We start from the raw sequence: 22,524 nt of genomic DNA, 5'->3' as shown, positions 1-22,524 counted from the left end.
TCATGCTCTCCATGCATTACCAGTGCTTCTCAATCTTAAGTCCCTTTGTGAATACATCAGCTGGCATTCTCTCTGTACATAAATATTTCATATCGATTATACCATTCGCATGCGCATCTCTTTCAAAATGATACCTTACATCTATATGTTTTGTACGCTGGTGATATACATCATTTTTAAGCATACTTATTGCACTCTGGTTATCATTCAACAATGTAATTGTCTCTGTTTCATCCTGTACACCCATACCACACAGCAACCCTTGTAAATACACCGCCTCTTTAGTAGCTTCTACTACCGCCATGTATTCCGCTTCCGTGCTTGAGAGCGCCACCGTTTTCTGTTTTCGCGCCTCCCAACTCACGACAGATACAGCCAGAACAAAACCGTATATCCTGTATACGATTTACAATCAATCTAATCTCTCCTCAGCTAGCATCAACTACAGCGAATAACGCTAGTCCAGTTCTCTTGAATGTTAGACCATAGTCCATCGTAGCTTCAAGGTAACGCAAAACTCTTTTTGCCGCTTTTCAGTGGTCGACATTATACTCTGTGTTAAACCGGCTTAAGACATTAACCGCGTATGCTATATCTGGTCTAGTTGTAACTGCTAAACATAACAACGAACCGATCAAACTCTGGTATGGATACTTTTTCATCTCTGTCTCACACACACGTTTTGGTTTCACAAGTTTATATTTTTCCACAACGGGCGTGTCAATTGACGCACACTCCATTCCAAAACATTTGAACAATGCTTCGGTCTATTTCACTGTCTCAGAAAAACACGTGACTCTTCGTCGCGCTCAAGTTTAATACCTAGGCACGTACCTACCATACCTAAACCTCTTGTTTCAAATGCATTTGACAACTACTCTTTTACGTCGCTTATTCAATCGTCGTCATCGCACGCAACCAAAGTATCACCTACATATACAGCTGTGATAGAGCTGGAACATTTGTCATGAAATGTAACAGTTCTATATCCTCTCGGAGGAATATGCCAGGGATCATTTAAATGAGTGCGAAATTTATCGTGCAGCATAGCCCGCCTTGCGCGCTTGGCTTCCTTATCGGCAGCAGTGCTCAAATTACGCCATTATATGCACTTTATATGCATTGTCGCCGAGCCCGGCGAGAGGCTGGGTAGTCAGTCTCAATACTGCTTCCCGGCGTAACGCACGCCTAATTTTGCTTATACATAAATTCAATATAGCGTTAACGCCTGCACTCACAATTGTTGTTATCCATTATAACGTAATTCTCTATTTTTGAATGAACGTATGAATATATATATTCGTTGCGTAATTTTCGCATGACACAGCTATACACGTTACTTTATTCCCTCGTCGGGCAATAAATATACACTTGCCTTGTGGCAACGCTTTGAACCCCAAAGCATACAATTTTTCTATAAGTTTTTTATGCCATGCCACACCTGGTTGACGTAAACTATACAATGACTTTTTTAACAGACATATAAACCTTTTTTAACAATCACTCTTTCCAGCGCTTCGCGATATCCACCATACCTTTATCACTGATCACTTTGTCACTGGAACCTACTGACTCACCTACCATTATCTTTTCGATAATTTCATTTACGATCAACTGGAGGAATGCGATTCGCAAGAAGAGTATGTGCAAAAAATCATCACGGCAGCTAATAAGCTCCGTGCCGTAGGTATGTACGTGCCAGGCAAATGGGTCGGATCATTGTTAATGACGAGATTGCTGGATTTCTACAAGCCTATGATAATGGCGTTAGGAAACTCCGGACAAAATATAACGGTCGATTTAGTCAAAACGCAGATCATGGAAAAAGTTAAGTTTACACAAACTGGTAATTATGATGCGCATGGATTATATTCTAGAGCCCTGTTACGTGGAGAGCGACCAGCGAAACTCAATAATCAAAAGGCATAGCTGACATGTCAACAATGTTATAACTGCCATCGACACGGGCATTTGACGGAAGATTGTCCAACGAAAACAACACAGCAACAACACAACGCTCATGGAAAGGTTTGTCTATCTCAGTCAGACGAAAACAAAGATTCTCAAGATCATGACGCTGAGCAGGTAGCGAATATATGTAGTTTTGTCAGTTTCGTTGCCAGCAAGGACAACCTCACTTACAAATGGATCATTGACTCAGCGGCATCAAGATACATGACCAACGATACATCGTTTGTACACAATCTTCATCCTTCTTAGGCAAAAGAAGTGATATCAGCCGATAAAGCTCGTGTGATAGTATTAGGAGAAGGCGAGGTATGTATAACAGTGAAATCAAAACAGTTTTTTCAACAATTCACTCAAAGAATGTCTTATATGTACCAAATTTAGCTGCAAATTTGATTTCAATTGGTTGTTTAGACAAAAACGGTGCTTCTATAAAGATTGTCGACAAAAAGTGTATAGTTTTAAAGATGGTGAAAAAGTTCTTTAAGCGAATTTAATCAAAAATGGTATCTATGCAATTAAAAATTATAACAATACTAAGAAATTCACGACTCCCGTACTGTCAATAGTACTTGTCACATCTGAACAAACAGTCGTTGGGTACACATGACATCGTAGAATGGCCCATTTAAATCACCAAAAATCATATCAGTTAAATCAGTCAGCTGACGGTATTAATATCATGAAGTCTGATTTGCCTATAAATTGTGAGCCATGTGTTTATGGTGAACTAGTCAAAAAATCCTGTCGTCAATCTAGTTCTAGGGCAAATAGTATGTTAGAGCTCGTACACACTGATGTTTGTCGAGGTGATAGATTGTCTATGGAGGGCCATGAATATTTTCTTACATTCATTGATCACTAGACAGAATGATTTTTGTATATCTTATAAAACGTAAGACTGAAGTAGCCAACTGTTTCGAAAATTTTATAAACTCAACTCAGAATCAACTTGGAATTAAAATTAAAACAATAAGAAGTAATAATGGCACTCAATATGTCAATTCCAATATAAACTAAATTTTACAGAAATTAGGAATTGAACATCAAACTTCCGTGCCCTAAAACCCACAAACAAATGGTGGAGCAGAAAGAGCAAACAGAATTCTTTTGGAGAAGGCTCGATACACCCTTACGGAAAATTGGTCTGATTGGTTAAAATGATTTGGTGTACTGAGATACACACATTAACAACCACATACAGAAGTCTTTAATGTGCACATGTCAACAAGTCACATATACAAGTCTCAAATGTACCTTTCGCGACGAATTTCTAATGTATAGGAAGAAACCTGACTTGTCACATCTCAAAATTTTTGCATGTAAAGCTTATGCTCATATACCTCAACAATTTAGCATGAAATTTCAAGATAAAGCCACACAATGTATTCTCCTGGGATATGGTAAAGATAAAAACTCATATCGTTTATGAAATTCTTTAACAAAAAAAAACCATAATGAGTAGAGACGTTACATTTAACGAAAATTTAGATCATAATCACAAAGACATTGTACACTTTCCTATACCTTGTGATGACCCTCTTATAACGTCTAGGTCTGAGAATGCAAGTAACGAATTTTTTGAAAAACCACAGGAAACATCACCATCAGTTAACCGCCGAACAAGAAGTACAAGATTGAAAAATCAAATCAAACTGGAACTAATGGAAACATCTCTGTTGAATATGGATCAAGCTATACAAATCAATGTCGATATTCTATCTGATAGTGACCCTATAGAACCTGACCAAGAAGAGACTTTAGTTAACTCATTAGAAAAAAATAGAAAATCAGCCAGGCCTACTAAAGAAAAAACACTAATTACAAGGACTATATAACTAGTTTCAACACTACCAAATCTTTGTTGACTGATCCAAGTTCATATAATGAAGCTGGAATCTCCAGATTTTTTTGAATGGCGTAAAGCTCTGGAAAAGGAGTACTATTCAATATTATCTCACGACACCTGGGAATTAGTAGATACTCCACCCAATGCAAATGTTGTTGGATCAAAATGGGTATTCAGACGTAAAAATCCACACACTCTGGATGTCATATACAAGGCACGACTGGTAGCCCAAGGATACTCTCAAAAATCAGGAGTTGATGTCGACTTGATTTTCTCGCCAGTTGTAAGATACACTATCATAAGAATTCTCATAGCACTAACATAAAAATTGCACTTACAAATACGACATTTGGATGTAAGTACAGCTTTCCTTTATGGATCCCTAAAGCACGGGATATATATATATATATACAAGAACCGTTAGGAGTTATAGCACCTGAAACAGCTAATAAAGTCTGCAAATTAAAAAAGCATTGTGCGGAATGAAATAGAGTAGTTGAGTTTGTGATAGGAGATGTCGATTATTTGCCTTACCGTCGGAGCACATTACTCGGAGCTCCTCGGGGAATCTTAGGAAATAAGGATCGATTATAAATTCATACTTGCGTGCCCGAATTTGAGTTGGGAGAATAATTAGACCAATCGGAAACGTACCGAATAAGCGTATCGGTGACCCACGCGGAAAGAGTGGGGGTTAGCTCGGGCACTTTGCGCCGAACCCTCGAAGAAAGAGGCTTAGCTTTAACGATATTTGTAATTGTATCTGTGCTGCGTCTGATTGGTATCGTAACATCGATTATTGATATCATGTAACGGAGAATATTGAAAGAGTCGATCCCCGAGAACCCCGGACTGAGATTAAAAGTACGAGAAACGTACGAATATACCGAAACTGTAAGTAAGAATTATTTGATCCTGTCTATTGAGTTTTCCTCCTGCATTCTCTCTCTACACTGGGTCTTCAAACTCACTCTCACTCCCTAAGATTTGATCAATCGTTGTTGTTTATCGTCAGAACAAGTGGCGCCCAAATATTCCGAGGATTGTTATAATTAATGAAATTTATTGTTGAATCGATTCTTGAGCCCCGGCAGCTCTGACCCAAGCCGCGCTGGGTGAAGGGCTTTCAAGAGAGTAAAATTAGCTGATGTGCCGTTAAAAAAAAAAAAAAAATAGCATGTCTCAAGTTTGATATGAGAAGCTGCATAAAACTTTTATTCAAATGCACCTTACTCAATGTCGACAAGATCGATGCGTATATTATATCAAATCTAATTTACTTTTCATCATAGCAGTATTTGTTGATGACATGTTTGGGTTCCATAATTCCTCGACACACATGACTGATTTCTTCACTGAGATGTTAACCTTGTATCAGGAGAACTACATTAAAAAAATTCTTCAGAAATTTGCAATCGGAGATTGTAATGAGTCCTCAATACCCATGGCAGTAGGAACTTTTTTTATACATAATGTTTCGCTACAGGATCAAGCTCAAGGTAGAAAACTGAATATAATACCCTATCAAAACGCTATTGGATCACTGATGTTCATAGCTCAAGCAACAAGATCGGACATTAGTTTCTCAGTAGGACTTTTGAGCAGATATAGCACCAAGTATACTTCAACACATTGGGAAGCATTAAAAAACATTCTACGTTATCCAAAAAAGACATCAAATTTAGGCACTACTCATCGAGAAGACTCGAATTCTATAGTCAGAGGATATCGTGTTGCAAGTTATGCTTCTAATAAATATAACACCATCTGTACTACGGGGTATGTTTTTACATTGTAAGGCGGCGCAATAAGTTGCAGATCAGTAAAACAACTTACAATATCAAAATCGTCAACTGAGGCAGAAATTCAGTCGGTTGCCGAAAGAGTAAGTGACGTGTTATGGTTAAGAGACTTATTGTTTGAATTTACAATTCAGAGGAATATTCCAATTGACATATCTTGCGGTAATAAAGGTGCTATAGATTATAGTAATGATCCCAATTCTAGTCATGCAACAAAAAATATTATGGCAGGATACAATTTCATTGCAGAAAGGATTGAAATAAACCACATTATTGTTAAACACATTCCAGGAAATGATATGATTGCAGATGTCACGTGCGGAGCGGTCTCGCATGCGACTGACTTCACCCACTAAGATTTCCGCAGAGGTTTATATTTATTTTTATTGTGGATACGTAGGTGATCGTCCTCTACAGGGCGATCCCTGGGAAATGGGTTGGAGGATTTAATGATATTAATGTAATAGAATGTTTAGTACTGGACCAAGTTTTAATGAATCACGTGCAATTGAAAATAGCAAGTGAAAGCAGCGAGTGAAATATCTCAGACGAGGAAGCTTACATAATGTTCTCAACCTAGTTGTTCTCGTTCATACATCTTCTCACTCTTTTGGTGGTTTCTACTCCGAATTCTCACTGTTCAGTCAACACCCAAACTGCCCGGGCGAAGCGAAGTTCGGCTTACCCGCAGCAAGAAGGCAGCACTAAGCAGAGCACAGATCACCCGACAATCGATAGCCAATCAATGAATCTCTAGTTCAAATTCACTGACACTTGCGCATTTCGCTATTCTCTGACGTCATTCGCTATGAATTTTCTGATTGGCTCTTAGCTATGGGACATGCTTAGTCTTCCTCACGGGGAAGAAGACTCGTTTTCTAACGGTTTCCGCCATTATTCTTCTTTCGGCTACCTCAAGATCACCTCGTGTTCTTCTCGCAGCTAATTTTTCTAATTGCTTGGCTTCTGATAACCAAAATTACTGTGTGTAAATTCGCTTTAAATCAATTATTTAACTAATTGTGATTTTGGGTGCATTCGCTGCCACGTGTTACTCTTGGCATTGTATCTATTCGGGTAATTCGCTAACTGTATATAGTGTACAATAAATATCATTATAATTTTTTGTTTTTTGCCAAATTCAGTGCGCGCAGTTTTTTATTTTCTCTTTTTATTGTGACAAACTGTATCAGACCAGATCCCGAATTCCTCTATTGTTACTCGCTATAACACTCACGCTCTCTCAATTATCACTATTCTTATTACTACACAACTTGATTGAATTCGTGGCGCAAGGTTCTAATCACTTATTACTACTTCAAGGACTAACGCCGCGACGCGAGATGCTTTGGAATACCGCTTGTGGAATTAGAGGGGTCCCCACTCTAATCCTCGGTGATTCTAAGTCTGATACTGTTCACACAACAGCCTTGGAGGAGCCGGGTTCCGTATATGTCGTTCTTAGCTGTCTCTAACGGGGACTGCCTTCGCTCGCTCGTCCAACACCCCTTGGTGCGTCGGACAGCGAGCAAGGTTTTTGCTAAATTTACAATTTTGAACAAAGGCTCGCTTCGCGATGCTCATCCGCGAAGCGCGTGATCTCGCGCTCGCCTCATTCCGGTGTTGATTATACCCAACTGGTGCGCTGCGCTTTCGTCGTGCCACGAACTGGATTATAAGACATTTACAAAGGATGTCCCTAAATTGGGGGACACGGACCAGCCAGCGTGATACCTGACTCAAATCCAACCGAGAATTTCTTTGCCGGAAGCTCGTCCGACGCATAGTTTTTGAATTATAAGCGATAGCGTTGGGCAAATCAGAGTGCACCATTTCATCTGGATTTGCCGCCACGGAAATTTCTGTTTTGTTCGTTTGGGTGAATTATTATTATTCGTTTACGAATTAAATATCGGCACCTCCCCTCTCTCCCTGTTGTACCCCTTCTCGAGCGCTGACCTCGGTATTGTTGCCGCGGCACACGCTGCCGGCCGCACACCCACGGACGCACACTCGTGTGTGTGAAACATAAGCGAATGCCCAGCTACACAATACTACGCACTCTAACACTCTAACACTCTAACACACATCTACGAGTGAAAATAAAATTAAATCTCCAAATAAATCAACGAATTAAAGATTTAATGTTATGAAACACTTCCAATCATCGATGTATGCTGTAACGTGGCATTTTTGATGCCCGTTACAAGGGGCTCCTTCGACACCGAATTCAAGGAAATTGCGGAATGGCGGACTAGCGACAATTGCGAAGGATGTCGAGGCTGCGGAGGGGGAGCTGACGCAGATCCCCGCATCGCGGGAATCCAAGGTGGACGCGATTCCCGCTGGCGGCCGGCGCGCCGTAGCCTCTCCCCCTTCACCCCGCCAACAATTGACCGGCGAACGTGCGACGGACCGACAAGCGACGAGGGAGCACCACGCACACCGCCAAGACGTCATGGAGCTGCGCGGAGGACGAGATTGCGATTTAGCTTTAAGTTCTGCACAGCGATGCTATTGAAGGTGCGCGTCGAGTTGCGCCATCGACGGATCGATTATTGCGTATTCTTGGGGGTATGACGTCACGTGTGGGATGGCGTATCGAGATCCGTGTTGCGGCAGGTAGTAGGTTTTTGAAACCACTCTAGTTCTGGCGGTCGTGATAAGTAGTCACGTTTTGGGGAGTTTCGCGAAGTAATGGAGTCACCCAAAAATCGCGAAGGGAATGGAAAGGGGGTCGCAAGGTTGTAGAAGGTAAGCGCTGCTTCTATCCCTGCGATTGAATTTCGAGCATAATTGCGAAAAGGCTTGCCGAGTAACGGATAGCCGTTTTGGATTTGCGTTGTAGAGAAGTACTCGAAATTCTTTTGCCGATTCTTTTGCTTGATGACCGTAGCCTGAGTACGCGTATTAGAGTAGAGTAAATTTTGAGTTCCTGGGAAAGTTGAGTAGAGTCACGGGTTTTAGTTGAGTCTTTCTCGTAAGTGAAATCAAGTATAGCCGAATTTCGCTGTACCGGGTCGAGCCGCGTTATCGGTTTTTTTTTTTAGTGTCACTTCTCGAGTAGGTCGAGAAGTGCCGAATTGGAGTGCTCGGATCAGCGGGTAATGTTTTGGAGGATTTTGAAAAGATTTAATTTCGGATGCGTTGCGATTGCGTATAGTTTAGGTTACGTTTAGTTGCGCCTGCATTGAGTTCCGTACGCGTTACTTAAGATAATGTAGATTGAGTTGCGTTACCTTGAGCTTGTGTTTAGTTGAAGTTAAATGTAGTGGTGCTTGCGCTTAGTGAAGTTGACGTTTAGTTCAGATAGTGTTCAGTCGAGTTGAGGTGATGTAAAGTCGAAATTGCCGTTGCGTTGAGCAGCAGTTGAGACGAGAAGTTTGAGCATTGAGTTTTAGTTGCGTTTAAAATATAGTAACGTTTGCGGATTCGTTTAGATTTAGGGCAGCTCACGGTAGCGTCGAAGCTCCGAGTCGGGTGAGATCTCGAATGAGATTAAGAACGCCGTCTGTTCTGTAGCCCGATGGCGCACCGTCGAATAATTAGTTTTAGTTTCGTTTCGAGCAATAATCGCCATGGGGAACAAATGGCGAATTTGCAAATTGAGAATTGCGTATGAGGATTTTGTGATCGTTGAGTGACGTTTTAGTTAGGGAGCCGCGAGCTCATCAGAGTAAGAAATAGAGTAGGTTAAGTGTAATTTTCTGTTTAATTTTAGGCTCGCGATGAGCGATTTTTGGATCATATTTTTTTGTTTTGTATCACCGCTATTGAGAAATATAAGATTTTATTTTACTTTTGTTAAATAGCGTGTGTATTTAGAGTGTCTCTCTCTCTCTCCAAAAATTACCCCTCCCCTTTCCGCGGTACTGAGCTATCGAGCATATGCCCGAAGAATAGCGCATTAATGATTTCGAGGCGTGTAAATCACGCCAGGCGCCCAACAAAACTTCGCGACATTGTTTTAGATCCAGGGTACATCGTGGACGCCAAATTATTGTGCACCCGGTAAGTTCTCGGTCATTTTCTACGAGTGACCGAGGAGCAGGAAAAATCCACGTCACAATGCATAAAACTAGAGATTTTAGATGATTAATATGCCTTTAGGGTTCATAATTACTCATTCAATCAATCTGGCTTGATATCTTCAGAATTATGCTTTCCGAACATTTTTTGTGTTTTTGCAACGTAACTTTTCCACTAGTTTTAAATTCATCATTGACATCCGATTTTTTAATAATACGAGGGAAAAACAACTCGCTGAATTGACGAGTCAATAGGTTTGTAAATTAATTACGATTCACCTGAGATAACACAAAATAACTGAATAAATGAGAATTCACTGAATCACTAAAAATGATAACTGAAATCACGAGAATTATTTGAGTATATAACTGAATTAGGAAGAGTTGTAATAAGTCAAGTTACTTTGAATTACTTCAGATTCGTGCCAAAATTTTATGTTTAGAGAGAAAAATAATTAAATTCAAATGAAAAAGTAATTTTAAATCAAGCAGAACGAAATTCCCAAATAACTGAATTCAAATGAAGCAATTTCAATTTAATAATTCTCTCCGAATTTGAGGAAAAATAATTATTGTTATTTGGAATAGAAAAATGAAGTCTAATTGCATAAATAAATTCAATTAATTTAACTCAAAAAAATATGGTGTCATTCAAATTCCTAGTTATTTCCTCGTCGATTCAATGTGGGTCTGGAGCCGCTTGTTTACTTACACGAACGATGCAATACAGTATCGATGTATGTGATTTAAGTATCAATTACTCAAAATTTATCAAACATAAAAATATTTTGAATAAGACTATGAATTATCAAAATACCTCTTCTGATATTAAGACTACACGCAGAAATTTACCAAATCGATTAATTTTTACCAATTCAATCGAGCCGTGTCTGATTATTTTTTTGAAATCGATTAATCGATACATCGATTATTCTCAGATAAGTGGCCATCACTAGCATTGATCTTAACAATTTCAACGTCACTTGCCACTCCACACCCACATTGAGTCGACGAGGAAATAACTGGGAATTTAAATGACACCATATTTTTTTGAGTTGAATTAATTGAACTTATTCACGCAATTCGACTTCATTTTTCTATTCCAAATAACAATAATCATTCTTCCTCAAATTCGGATAGATTTATTAAATTGAAATTGCTTCATTTGAATTCAGGTATTTGGGAATTTCGCTCTTCTTGATTTAAAATTACTTTTTCATTTGAATTTAATTATTTTTCTCTCTGAACATAAAATTTTGGCACGAATCTAAAGTAATTCAAAGTAACTTGACTTATTACAACTCTTCCTAATTCAGTTACATCTCAAATAATTCTCGTGATTTCAGTTATTATTTTGAGTAATTCAGTGAATTCTCATTTATTCAGTTATTTTGTGTTAACTCAGGTGAATCGTAATTGATTTACAAACCTATTGACACGTCAATTCAGCGAGTTGCTTTACCCTTGTATTATTGAAAAATCGAATGTCAATGATGAATTTAAAACTAGTAGAAAAATTATATCGCAAAAACACAAAAAATGTTCGGAAAGCATAATTCTGAAGATATCAAGCCAGATTGATTGAATGAGTAATTATGAACCCTAACGGCATATTAATCATCTAAAATCTCTAATTTTATGCATACATCGATGATTGGAAGTGTTTCATAACATTAATTCTTAAATCCGTTGATTTATTTGGAGATTTATTTTTATTTTCACTCGTAGATGTGTGTTTCGTAGTATTGTGTAGCTGGGCATTCGCTTATTTTCACACACACGAGTGTGCGTTCGTGGGTGTACGGCCGGCAGCGTGTGCCGCGGCAACAATACCGAGGTCAGCGCTCGAGAAGGGGTACAACAGGGAGAGAGGGGAGGTGCCGATATTTAATTCGTAAACAAATAATAATAATTCACCCAGACGAACAATACAGCAATTTCCGTGGCGGCAAATCCAGATGAAATGGTGCACTCTGATTGGCCTAACGCTATCGCTTGTAATTCAAAAACTATGCGTCGGACGAGCTTCCGGCAAAGGAATTCTCGGTTGGATTTGAGTCAGCTGTCACGCTGGCTGGTCCGTGTCCCCCAATTTAGGGACATCCATTATGTGTATTCAATAGTGAAATTAAGGCTATGCTTCCTCGTGTACTTTAAAAGCAATATTAATAAGTAATGACATTTCGTATAGTGATGAATTTATGTGTATGTACATGCGGCGTTCATTACACAGATTCATTATCGGAACCAAATAATTATACTGGATCAAATAAATTTTTTCAAAGTGTAGGACTTACGAAAATAATGTTGTAATGTTACATTACGTGTTACATGTTTACAGAGGAAATGCTATGTGTGAAAAAATAAGTATTTAGGAAATGTGAAATAAATGTTTTGCTACTCGATACAGTCTCAATCATGGAGGCATGTATAATTATAATCGAGTCTGTGTGAGTGACGAATATTCAGGATGAGCAAGCGCCACTGTCTACTGTGAGTCATTCGGTAGTAGAGCTATTATATGTTGTAACGTGGCGTTTCAGAGTCGCCCGTCACAAGGGCACACAACCGTTATTATTTTTAGTTTACGCGTCCTCATCGGGGTACTCCAACCGAACTCGATACAATATAGGCAATAACTACTTTTAACTAATTCTTTCTTTGTAAATTCTGTATTTTGCGCTTCGGTGCACGCTAATAAGGTACTTGGACGACAACCATCCCGACCACCGAGGGACCGACATCTACCGTTTCCAGCTCTCGACGACTTCGCCTACCGACGGTCTAATCAGACTATACTGGCTACCTTGGTGCACTTCTCTTGCTACCGGGGTAGCATTTACCCGAACCGTCCGTATCGCCTCGACTGCCGGTGTATAGGGAGATAAAAATCCTCCCGACGGCCGAGGCCATCGCTCCTCAAGGAGGAACCAGCCGCCCATTCTGTCGGATGCCGTAAGGATGGCGTAAAAGACAGACCGTAGCCTGCCATCTTCCGACTTACCGACCTGGTGCCGGACCGACCCCAAACCACTACGTCCAGATTGATAAGGCCATCGTTCCGAGGATCGATGCAGCCTTCCTGTCGGCAAGGACTAATAGTGTGTGTCGTGGTCCACGGTTTAGCCAACCGTCTGACTGCATGACCTCGGGTATAGGCAGCCGGCCACTGCCTGTACAAAAGCCGGTGGAAGTGAACAGTGAGGCGTCACTCTCCACTCGGTAATTTTGACCGAGAGGCACCCTGTGTATGCCTCTGTCAAAGAAGTCCCCGATGATAGGCAACCTGGACAGTGAACTGAAGCAGCTATTAAATCATACGAGTTGGTGTCAATGACGAAATCACGAGCAGCACGTTACGTCACATCTAGCGGTAATCTTTGAAAACGCATGACCACGCTGTAACCAATATTTGCCACAGGGGGATGGCCTTTTTGCGGTGGGGGTCAACCAACCAATCAAAGGGAAGAAGAATCACCTCACGACAACCGCGAGATCGGCGAGCCGAACTCCGACCTCCTTCTATTCTATGCTTGACCTGCTGAGTGACAGCTACGAATTTCTGAATCATCCCGACATAAGCTCTCGATCCTTTTTCCTCTACCGCTACCGTTTCTATCGCACTATCGTTTTGCTCTACCGTTAGATTCTTCCTGTAAATTCAAGTCCTTTGTGTCCTTCCTGTTTTCCCTTGTTTGATATTATAAGTTTTATTTGAATTAGACTCAGTGTTGTGTGCCTGAGACCGTCTGTTAAGGTAAGGCTTCTGCCGCTGTATTGTATCGTTACGAAGTTGCTCATAATTTCTATTCTTTCTTGTGGTATTCATCGACTTGACGTGAATCATGGTCCACAGATTAAAGTTACAATAAGCCGCCGTGTGACTGCATGATGTCGGTCATTAATATTGTATTTATCGTTTCTTGATTGCATCGTGCGATGCCAGTTTTGTGTGAATCATAGTCCACGGATTAGAGTTGCAGTAAGCCGCCGTGTGACTGCATGATTTCAGTAATTAATTATTTTTGTGTCTGAGCGACCTCGTAACTGCCGAATAATTAATTCTTTTATATTTATAACTTTTCTGATTATTTGTGAATTTCTATTAGTCTGCTTCTGCATTTGCTATCGTATTTTGAGCCCTTTTAGCTTTACGTTTCATTTCATACTTTTTTGTAATAGTAGTGTGCCTTATATTTTATATCTGTTATTGCTTATTGTATTTTTATTTAGTTTCGTGCCTATTGTATCGTATATCCAGTTCCTTGGAGTATAACCGAGCGTAGAATCAGCCTCTAAACATTACCGCACCTTTTTTTTATTGCTATTGGCAATTTTATGTTATTTTTGCCTGTTATTCTTTTCTCTGTATCTTTTTAAATTAAGTTTTGCGTATTATTCTTGATTCTTCTGTACTGCGGTGTATTTAGTGTATTTCTTTATTTTGTGAACTCTCCGAATTTCTCACTCTCATAATTTTTTATTTTGTATTTTCTCAAAAGTTATGTTTACGAATTCATTGTTTAATTCCTCAGGTCCATAATCATTATAAATTATTGATTCTATCGTTTATGAATAATTCTACCGAAAGTTATCTAGTCGATCGCTTACGCTACCGATTTGTAAATTGTTAATGAATGTCAATCTCTCGTACTGGTTATAACCTATGGTAAATTCGTCGTATTATCTACTGAGCTATCGTTACCTTGTTTTCTACCGATTGCAGTAAAGTTCTTTCGTTTTTAATTGACAGAATAATAATTTTCGTAGCGTCGTTTGCAACTTGGGTAAGATCATGCCGCCCCGTGACGTGTAGTTTAAGTAAATTCTTGCATTATATAGCTTCTCCCGACCTACGTTCATTTCTCTTTGTTAACTACCGTCTCCCGTTTCACAGCTACCGTTTAATTCTATTCTACCGAGATCTTTGTGAACAACGATTGCTTATTTTATTAACTACCGCTGTCGATACCATTTCATTGTCCTGTCCCAACCATGTGACCTGCCCGACAATATATGATCGATTGCCCTGTTCATTTTTCCTGACTTGAGTTTATTCTTCATTTCATTATTTTCTTTAATTCTGTAATTATTGTTAGCTGCCTTGAATACCGCCACTCTACCAATTCGTGTGAGTACCTGAGCCTAGCCAGCCATACAATGCGTTCTCTATTCATTTTTCGTACGGTTTCGTGTTATTTTTATTGATTCGTATTATTGTTTGAAAATCGACCCTAACGCGTCTGGCGCCCAAGATAATTGATTTTGTTATAGTTCAATATTCTGAATAAGTGGAGAATCGCGCCAAAGTGTCAACGGTAAGTCCTCATCCGAGGGTAACAGAATTTAGCGTTACAATGTATTGTTGTAAGTTGAATTTTGTATCATCGTTCAAATCAATGGTCCGAAATTGTTCAGTAGTATCTGAGTTATTACTGTACTAAAGGTATTGTATTTCTGCAATAGAATAATTTACAATGTTAGCTGTCAATGAATTAAAAAATTGTGTTGTTGGAAAATTTGGTGCGTCTTTGTATGCTATTTAGCATCTCAAGATATGATTTAATCCGTGAAATTGAGTTTTCATTCGTACAAAAAATAATATGAATCGAAAAATGAATAATGTATGTATGTATGTATTTTAGACGGGGGTACCCGGGCGCCAGTCTTGCTAGACCATCGTGCCCGGGCCCGTTGGGGCACCCTAATATGTAGAAAACGACGTGAGGCCGGCTAGATTGGCGAGACAAATCAGCCTGCCCACCTCTATTTCCTCAATTTTTTCCTCGCCGGTGTATCTAGATCCGAAGGCCTGCTTACGCGGTCCCTCGACCCTGTCACACTGGGCGATGAGGTGGAGGGGGGTCTCCTGCTCCTTCCCGCATCTCGAGCACATGGACTCCGTTCTGAGCCACAAGTGTACGAGGTGCCTACATGTGTACCAGTTACCGGGAATGAGACCCATCGCGCTTCTCAGGTCCGTCCAGTTTAGATTCATGAGCGTGGCTGCTAATGCATGCAATGGCCCTTGGAATAGGGCCCTCGCATGAGCCATGCCCGGTGCTCTGCCCCAAAGTTCTGTGAAGCGGATCTCCGTTTATTGCTTAGATACGAATTGAAAATAGAAAAACAAGGGGCAGCCCTCGTCGCTCGTTCGGCGTGAGGCTCCCTCTCCGGCTGGGATGTGTGCCAGCTCGTTGCCTTAGATGCCACTGTGCCCTGGTACCCATATAAGATTTACGCAGTTATTCTTCGCCAGTCGTGATAGAAGGGTGATGCAGTCCCAAGTCAGCACTGACCTTACGACGTATGCGTTCAGGTGTCTAATTGCCGCCCGGCTGTCACTGCAGATGTATATATGCTTCTCTTTGTAGCCCTTGCTCAGGATATGCGTGGTACAGTTTAGCAAGGCGAATACTTCAGGTTGTAGCACCGAGGCTGTGGGTCCCAGGATGAGCGAAATACTCGTCCTTGATCCCTCAGACCAAAGGCCGGCCCGGGTACCCATCTCAGTCTTAGACCCGTCTGGGTACAAAAAGAGTCCTTTTGGTAAGCGTAAATCATCTGGGTTGTCAACCGAGGTCTCTTTGGAGGGGTAAATTACCCTGAAAGTTCGGTCAACTTGGAATCTGCTAGGGCAGCGGTCCCCGCTCAGTTCCAGAGTGGTCCCCTGTGCCCCAACCGGTTCAGTATCACTGTGTGTCCCAGACCGGTGCGCTTTCAAAGCTATAGGTGTCATAGGCGTAGCGTCACCCTCTAGGCCTCCTCCTCCATCATGATGTGTGGGGGCGGTAGGTCTAGAAATCTCCCATAGTAGTTTTCGGGGTGGTCCGAAGAGCTAGCGTAATGCCCAGGATCGCCATCCTGTATATGTGGTCACATGCTGTTCAAAACATGGTTTCGCCCATTGCGGGCCAGCCCACGAGTGAGGCAAAGGTTATTTGAGGCAGTATGATGGCTGTAAATATCCATCGAACTACCCGTGATTGTAGTCTCCAGGTTTGGCCTACCATCCTTCTGCGGGCCCAGCAGGTGACTGTAGCTTTCCGTGCCTGGTGATCGATGTGGGTCCTCCATGTAAGTTTACGGTCCAGGGTGACTCCCAGGTAGCGCACTCCAGTAGATGAGGTGAATGTCGACTCAATGATCTCGATGTGTCCCATCATGAGATTGAACTTCGTAGTGAAGAGTACCATCTCCGTTTTGCTAGGATTGATCCTCAGTCCCTGAGATGTGCACCAGTTCTGAACAAAGTCAAGTGCCTTCTACATTTTGCTTGTCGTAGAAGGGAGGTGGTCGCCTGCAACGATTAAGGCCACGTCGTCGGCGTAACCCGCCGCTGTCACCATCATCTTGTCGAGCGCCGTAAGTAGTCTGTCCACGACCAGGGTTCACAGTAGGGGGAAAGTACACCGCCCTGTGGGCAACCCCTGGCAACTTGGGTCCTGACCTCGGTACCTCCAATACTGGTGATGACGGTCCTCGTCTGTAGCATCTGCCTGATCTAGTCGACTAGCATAGTGCTTATGCTGAGATTCGTGGCAGCCTCACAAATTGCATCGAAGGAGGTGTTGTCAAACGCCCCTTCAATGTCCGTAAGCACGCAAAGCGCTGCTTTCTTTCGGTGGAGTGGCCCCTCCACCTCCCTTATTAGGTGGTGGAGTGCTGGCTCTGTTAACCTACCGGCTTAATAGGGGTGCTGTGTTTTCGAAAGGGAGTTTACAGCTAGAGCTCCGTCCCTTATGAAACTGTCCACCAGTCGTTCCAGTGTCTTCAGCAGAAACGATGTTGGACTTATCGCTCTCCATGATTTGACGCGGTCATAGCAGCTCTTTCCAATTCTAGGGATCAATACTACCCTGATCTCCCTCCAGCTCATGGGTATGTAGTGTAGTCCTAGGCGTGCTCTGAAAATTCTGTTTAGCCTGGTGATCAGGGCCTCGGCACATTTTTTCAGAAAGGCTGGGAAGATCCCATCCGCCCCCGGACTTTTGAACCTGTCAACGGTGTTGATGACCCACTTGATCGTGGCCATCATGACGATCTCTCCTGCCAATTTCCAGTCCCGCGGTCCCCGCCCAGTCCGGCCATCTTGTCGAGGCGGTCCCTGAACTGCGGGCCCGGACCCCGAGAAGTGGACCTCCAGCATATGGGTCAGTACGTCGGATTGACTCTTCGCCATGCTGCCGTCCGGCAGCATAAGGCAGTCCAGCCTGATCGGCGGGCCTGATGAGAAGACTCGGCGGAGCTTGGCCACTAGTGGTAGATAGGGCCTCGGTCTCGCTGCATAACCCTCTCTACGCCTCCATCTTTAGTCTTTCGATTAGTTTCTTGTACTCCTTCTGGGCAGCCTTATAAGCAGCCCAGTTCGTGTTCTTGTTCGTCTGAAGGGCCCGGTTCAGGAGTTTTCGGGAGCTCGACCTAAATTTGACCAGCTCTCCGTTCCACCAGGGGACCTTGGACCTATTTACCTTGGGCTTCGCGGGGCACGCTGTCTCAAAGGCCTGGATTATGGAGGATTGCAGGTATATTATCTCGCTCTCCACCGCTCTAGCGCTACTCAGATGGCTGCAGGGTCCCTGGCGCCTCCAGCCCGGTTCCTTTTTGTAGGAGGGCCAGTCTGTGGCCCTGGGATTCCTGCGCATTCCCGTTGATTCCAACTCGGCTTTTGCCGTGAGGGAAAACGTGATGTGGCTGTGGTCTTACAATATGTCTTTTACTTTCACCTTCAAGTCGCTGATAGTTTCCGGAAGCCTGGAGCTACAGAGTGTGAGGTCGATCACTTCTTGTATGTGTGAGGTGATGAAGGTTGGTCTTGAGCCATTGTTTAGTATGTCAAGCTCGACTGAAATAGGTACTCCAGCAGAGCTGTACCCCTGTTATTTCAGTTGAAACTGCCCCAGACGGTGTGGTGCGAGTTCGCATCACAGCCCACAAGGAGGTGTAGCCCCTTGTGAGTGCAGTACCTGACCAACTTTTGAAGTCCTTCCGTAGGAGATGGTCCCACAGAGTCGTAGGGAAGGTAGGCAGAGTACACGACTAGGTCGATGATTCTGTCTTTCTACCGTTTTAGCTCGATCAAGGCTGCTGCCAGGTCTCTGCTGCGGAACTGGCTGAGCCTTAGTACTTGATGCCTGCTGTTCATGAAGACCGCCGCCCTCAGGCCTGGTCCAGCAACACCTTTCTCGCACATCAGCACGCCGATCCTTCTATCTAGTCCTGAAACAAGTCCCTTGTTAATCCATGGTTCTCGAATGACTAATATGTATGTATGCTCCACCGTCAGGCTTCTGCTATGGATAGCGGAGACCGTTTTACAATGTTGCGAGTTGATCTGCCAAAACCAGATCACCCATGTGGTCATTGGGCCGTGCGACGTCAGCTTCGCTGTTCTAGGGGATAAGGGTATCCCGTTACCGAGTTACCCCTTGTCCACAACCAGCTGGTGCCACTGTTATAGCTCCACCGGTGCAGGGGTCGCACCCGGCAGTGTGCTTCGCGACCCTGCCAGCACGCTCTTTCGTCCAGCTTTGTTGAGCTCGTGAGACCTGGGGGGCGACCCCTCGAGGGGGTAATAACCACCCTCAGGCCCCACTTGGCCGCCTCTACTGGTATATAACCTACTATAAAGATTGAAGTTACTGAAAGATAGAAATATCGGCTACAACAGTAATTATTCAATTGTAGGGGCCAACGGTAAATCTTTCCTATTGGAATGTGTTGCCTGTGTTTAATTTAGTTTCATTTTGATTTATCCATTATTTTTCAGAAGATGTACGAATGTGCTTTAATTTCTCTCTGTAATTAGTGAGTTTCCAATATTATCCTTTATAAATGGTTGTTAATTATTCGGGTTTATTATTTTGGATTTTTCTATGTTCAACGTGAATTTTTAAAAAGTCATTTTGACAATAACCGACCACAATATGGGTAATAACCATGCCAGGAAATATCTCGACGATACTAAGCTTCTTCCGAAAATAGACCAGCGGTCATCTAGGCGCAGTCGTCCAAGCCTTGTTGACATATTCCATATACCGAAATGCCGACAGCCAATGGCTGGCGCTTATGGAAGTATTGCCTATTTTTTGCAATTGCTGCACAATATACCAGGTTTATCTCTTCAACCCTCTGTCTATATTAATGGTAATTCAAATTATTTATTCTTTTTGCAGAACCCGGCTAGATAAGTTCAGGCGAACACTACCTCTGATAACTGATTTGAAAAATCCAGCGATGAGAGAGCGGCATTGGAAACGTGTTGAAGAAATTGTCGGTAAAGAGTTTGATCAAAACTCGCCAGACTTTACATTAGATGCTATCGCAGAAATGCAACTGCAGATATTTGCTGATCAAATCAGTGAGCTATCAAATGCAGCGACGATGGAGCTGAATGTAGAACTGGTACTATTGATTAATCTCAACAGAAACGTTTATTTGGTTTAGTATACTGTAATCATACTCTTTTACTATGCCCGATTTGAGGTATAGTCGGAATCGGGGAATGGCAATAGTAGATCAGGATGAACATACCAGTCTGACTAACAATAAGAGAGATAACTTCATATGATAAATTCTATCGAGGGGTCGATAGTGATAATTGAATACATGTAGTTACTATCTAAGTAATAGTTCTTGAAAACAACTGGATTTCGATTTATTCGGTGTCCTGAGCTATCCGTACATTAGTTTCATCGTGGTGTTCTGAGTGATCCGTATTTCGGTTTTATTGTGACGTCTTGAGCCATTTGTATTTCCATTTATCTCGGCATTTTGAGCCATCCGTACTTCCGTTCAATTGTCTCCTGAGCAATCCGTATTTCTGTTTATTCAGGCCAAGAAGCCATTTATTTTTCCGGTTATCCAGTCATACAAGCCATTTATATTTTCCCTCATCCAGACATAGAAGCCATTTATATTCGCATTTATAGAGGCATAAAAGCCATTCATATTTCTGGTTATCAAGGCATAGAAGACGTTTATAGTCCTGGTTATTCAGGGGGTATTACTGTCTAGAAACGTAAAAAATCGATTTTTGCATTTCTTTATAGTTTGGGGTTCTGAGAATGCGTCTTGAAAATATCAATTTCAAATTCGTAGATCTCCCATAGTTACTAAGGCTTAAGGGGGTATTCCGTAAAGAACTGAATTTTCAAGTAACTTTTAGGAATAAATTTTGCGAAAACTATCATACGTACAGTTCCGGAGTTTTTGACACATATTAAAACATGTTTAAACGAGGAACACATATTTTTATAAAATATTATATTGAAATTTATACAAGTTATGCGCTGTTACGCAGGTCGTGGCGTGATGGTCGTCCAATCGGGCGCACGGGTCGCGGAAATCCTAGACATCTGATACAGAAAAACATTTTTTTTCGGATAGTTAAAGAATCATGCAAAAGTGTCAACGGTAAGTCCTAAACCGAGGTTAGCGTTACAATATCTACTAGCCGCCCGTTGTGGCTGCGCCCGTGAACATTTTCAAAAGCTTTTTGGGTCAAAACTATTATGCATAGCCAGAAGCTCTCGTATCCTTTTTTTGGAGCTCATCGAAATTTTGAAAACCTTTGAATACATCTTTCCACTATCTGAGGTTGGTCAGCGTTCGCACGATTGTGTAATCCCCTTTGGACTTGGCTTACAAATATCATTGAAACTCCGAAACTACCCATGTGGCTGTACCGACATATAGCTTAAATCTTAGCTGAAAAAAAATCAATGAAAATCGGTTGAGTAGTACCTGAATTAAAAGCGAACATAGGGGCAGAAAGACAGAGAGACGTTGAGTTTTATATACATACTAGCAAAAATACCCGGAATTGGCTGAGTTATAATTAAAATAAAATAGTAATTACATGATTGATTATTTAACAATCATAGATAATTATAATCAAAATTAAATCACTTGGAAGGTTTTCCTGAAGAATAAATATCGCACTTACACAGAAAATCCGCAATGGACGTCCGTTCACGCGTGTTTACCCGCGCGATTGGCAGCATTAGAGATGTTGCTCCACTTCTCTTATACGATACTCCCTCCTGCCAATAACCTTGAGCCCCACTACGGAAATAGAGATATACTTGAACACTTACTCTGGCGGTGGGGGTAACGTATTCGCTCTTAGAGAGAGATAGCTTAACAGGGGATCCCTATCCTTTTCTGTACAGTCCCAACCAGAACGTTGTCCTTGTGAACAAAATGCATGACCTGGATATCAGCGGTATTAATGCATATGGTATGTAAATGTTACAAGATTTTAAGTGAACTGTACACGGTACGAAAAGGACGAGTATTCTCTGTTGCGCTATCTCTTTCTATGAGCCCCTACCAAAAGAGTAAGCGTTCCAGTATATCTCTATTTCAGTGGTTCGCCTACGAATAAATGGCGGGGTGACGGTGAGTCTCAGCGATAGCTCAAATAAGAGAGAACGCATAAGACTTAAGTTAAATTAATTAACTTAAAATATTGTACAAAAATTTGAATAAATCATAGTCTATAGCACTTCTGGAACATACGGAACAAAGAGTTCTATCAAAATTGGTCAAATAGATCTTAACTTGAATCTGTCGAAACATACATACAAAGATTTTTATATGTTAGAATAGATAGCATATAACATATATATTAGGGAAGTCCTTATTTGGGGATCGAAAATATTTTCATTGGAACGCCCACCAGATCTATTCCAAACTATTCAAAAAAAATCTGTGTAGAGTTTCAAACCTCTATGTCAACTGTAAAACGTGCCGTTAAGCTCTGTAAGTATTGAATGTAAAATACATGTAGTTTTTATAACCAGTTATCCCGTTTTGTATGACTTCGGAATAAATTGTGGGACCGATTTAAAACTTGACAGAGTTTTTGCTTGTA

General features: G+C 41.6%; 1 protein-coding gene across 1 annotated transcript in view; it reads left to right on the top strand.

The window, feature by feature from the left end:
* Window positions 1-22,524, top strand: part of LOC124185963 (dynein axonemal heavy chain 2) — a 670,443-nt gene that overhangs the window by 107,377 nt on the left and 540,542 nt on the right. The window contains exon 6 of the mRNA XM_046577226.1: window positions 19,823-20,051. Coding sequence (XP_046433182.1) covers window positions 19,823-20,051 — 229 coding nt within the window. The remainder of the gene's footprint in view (window positions 1-19,822; window positions 20,052-22,524) is intronic.

This window comes from Neodiprion fabricii, chromosome 7 (assembly GCF_021155785.1).
Source record: "Neodiprion fabricii isolate iyNeoFabr1 chromosome 7, iyNeoFabr1.1, whole genome shotgun sequence".
NCBI lineage: Eukaryota > Metazoa > Arthropoda > Insecta > Hymenoptera > Diprionidae > Neodiprion > Neodiprion fabricii.
This window is presented reverse-complemented; position numbering and strand designations above follow the sequence as displayed.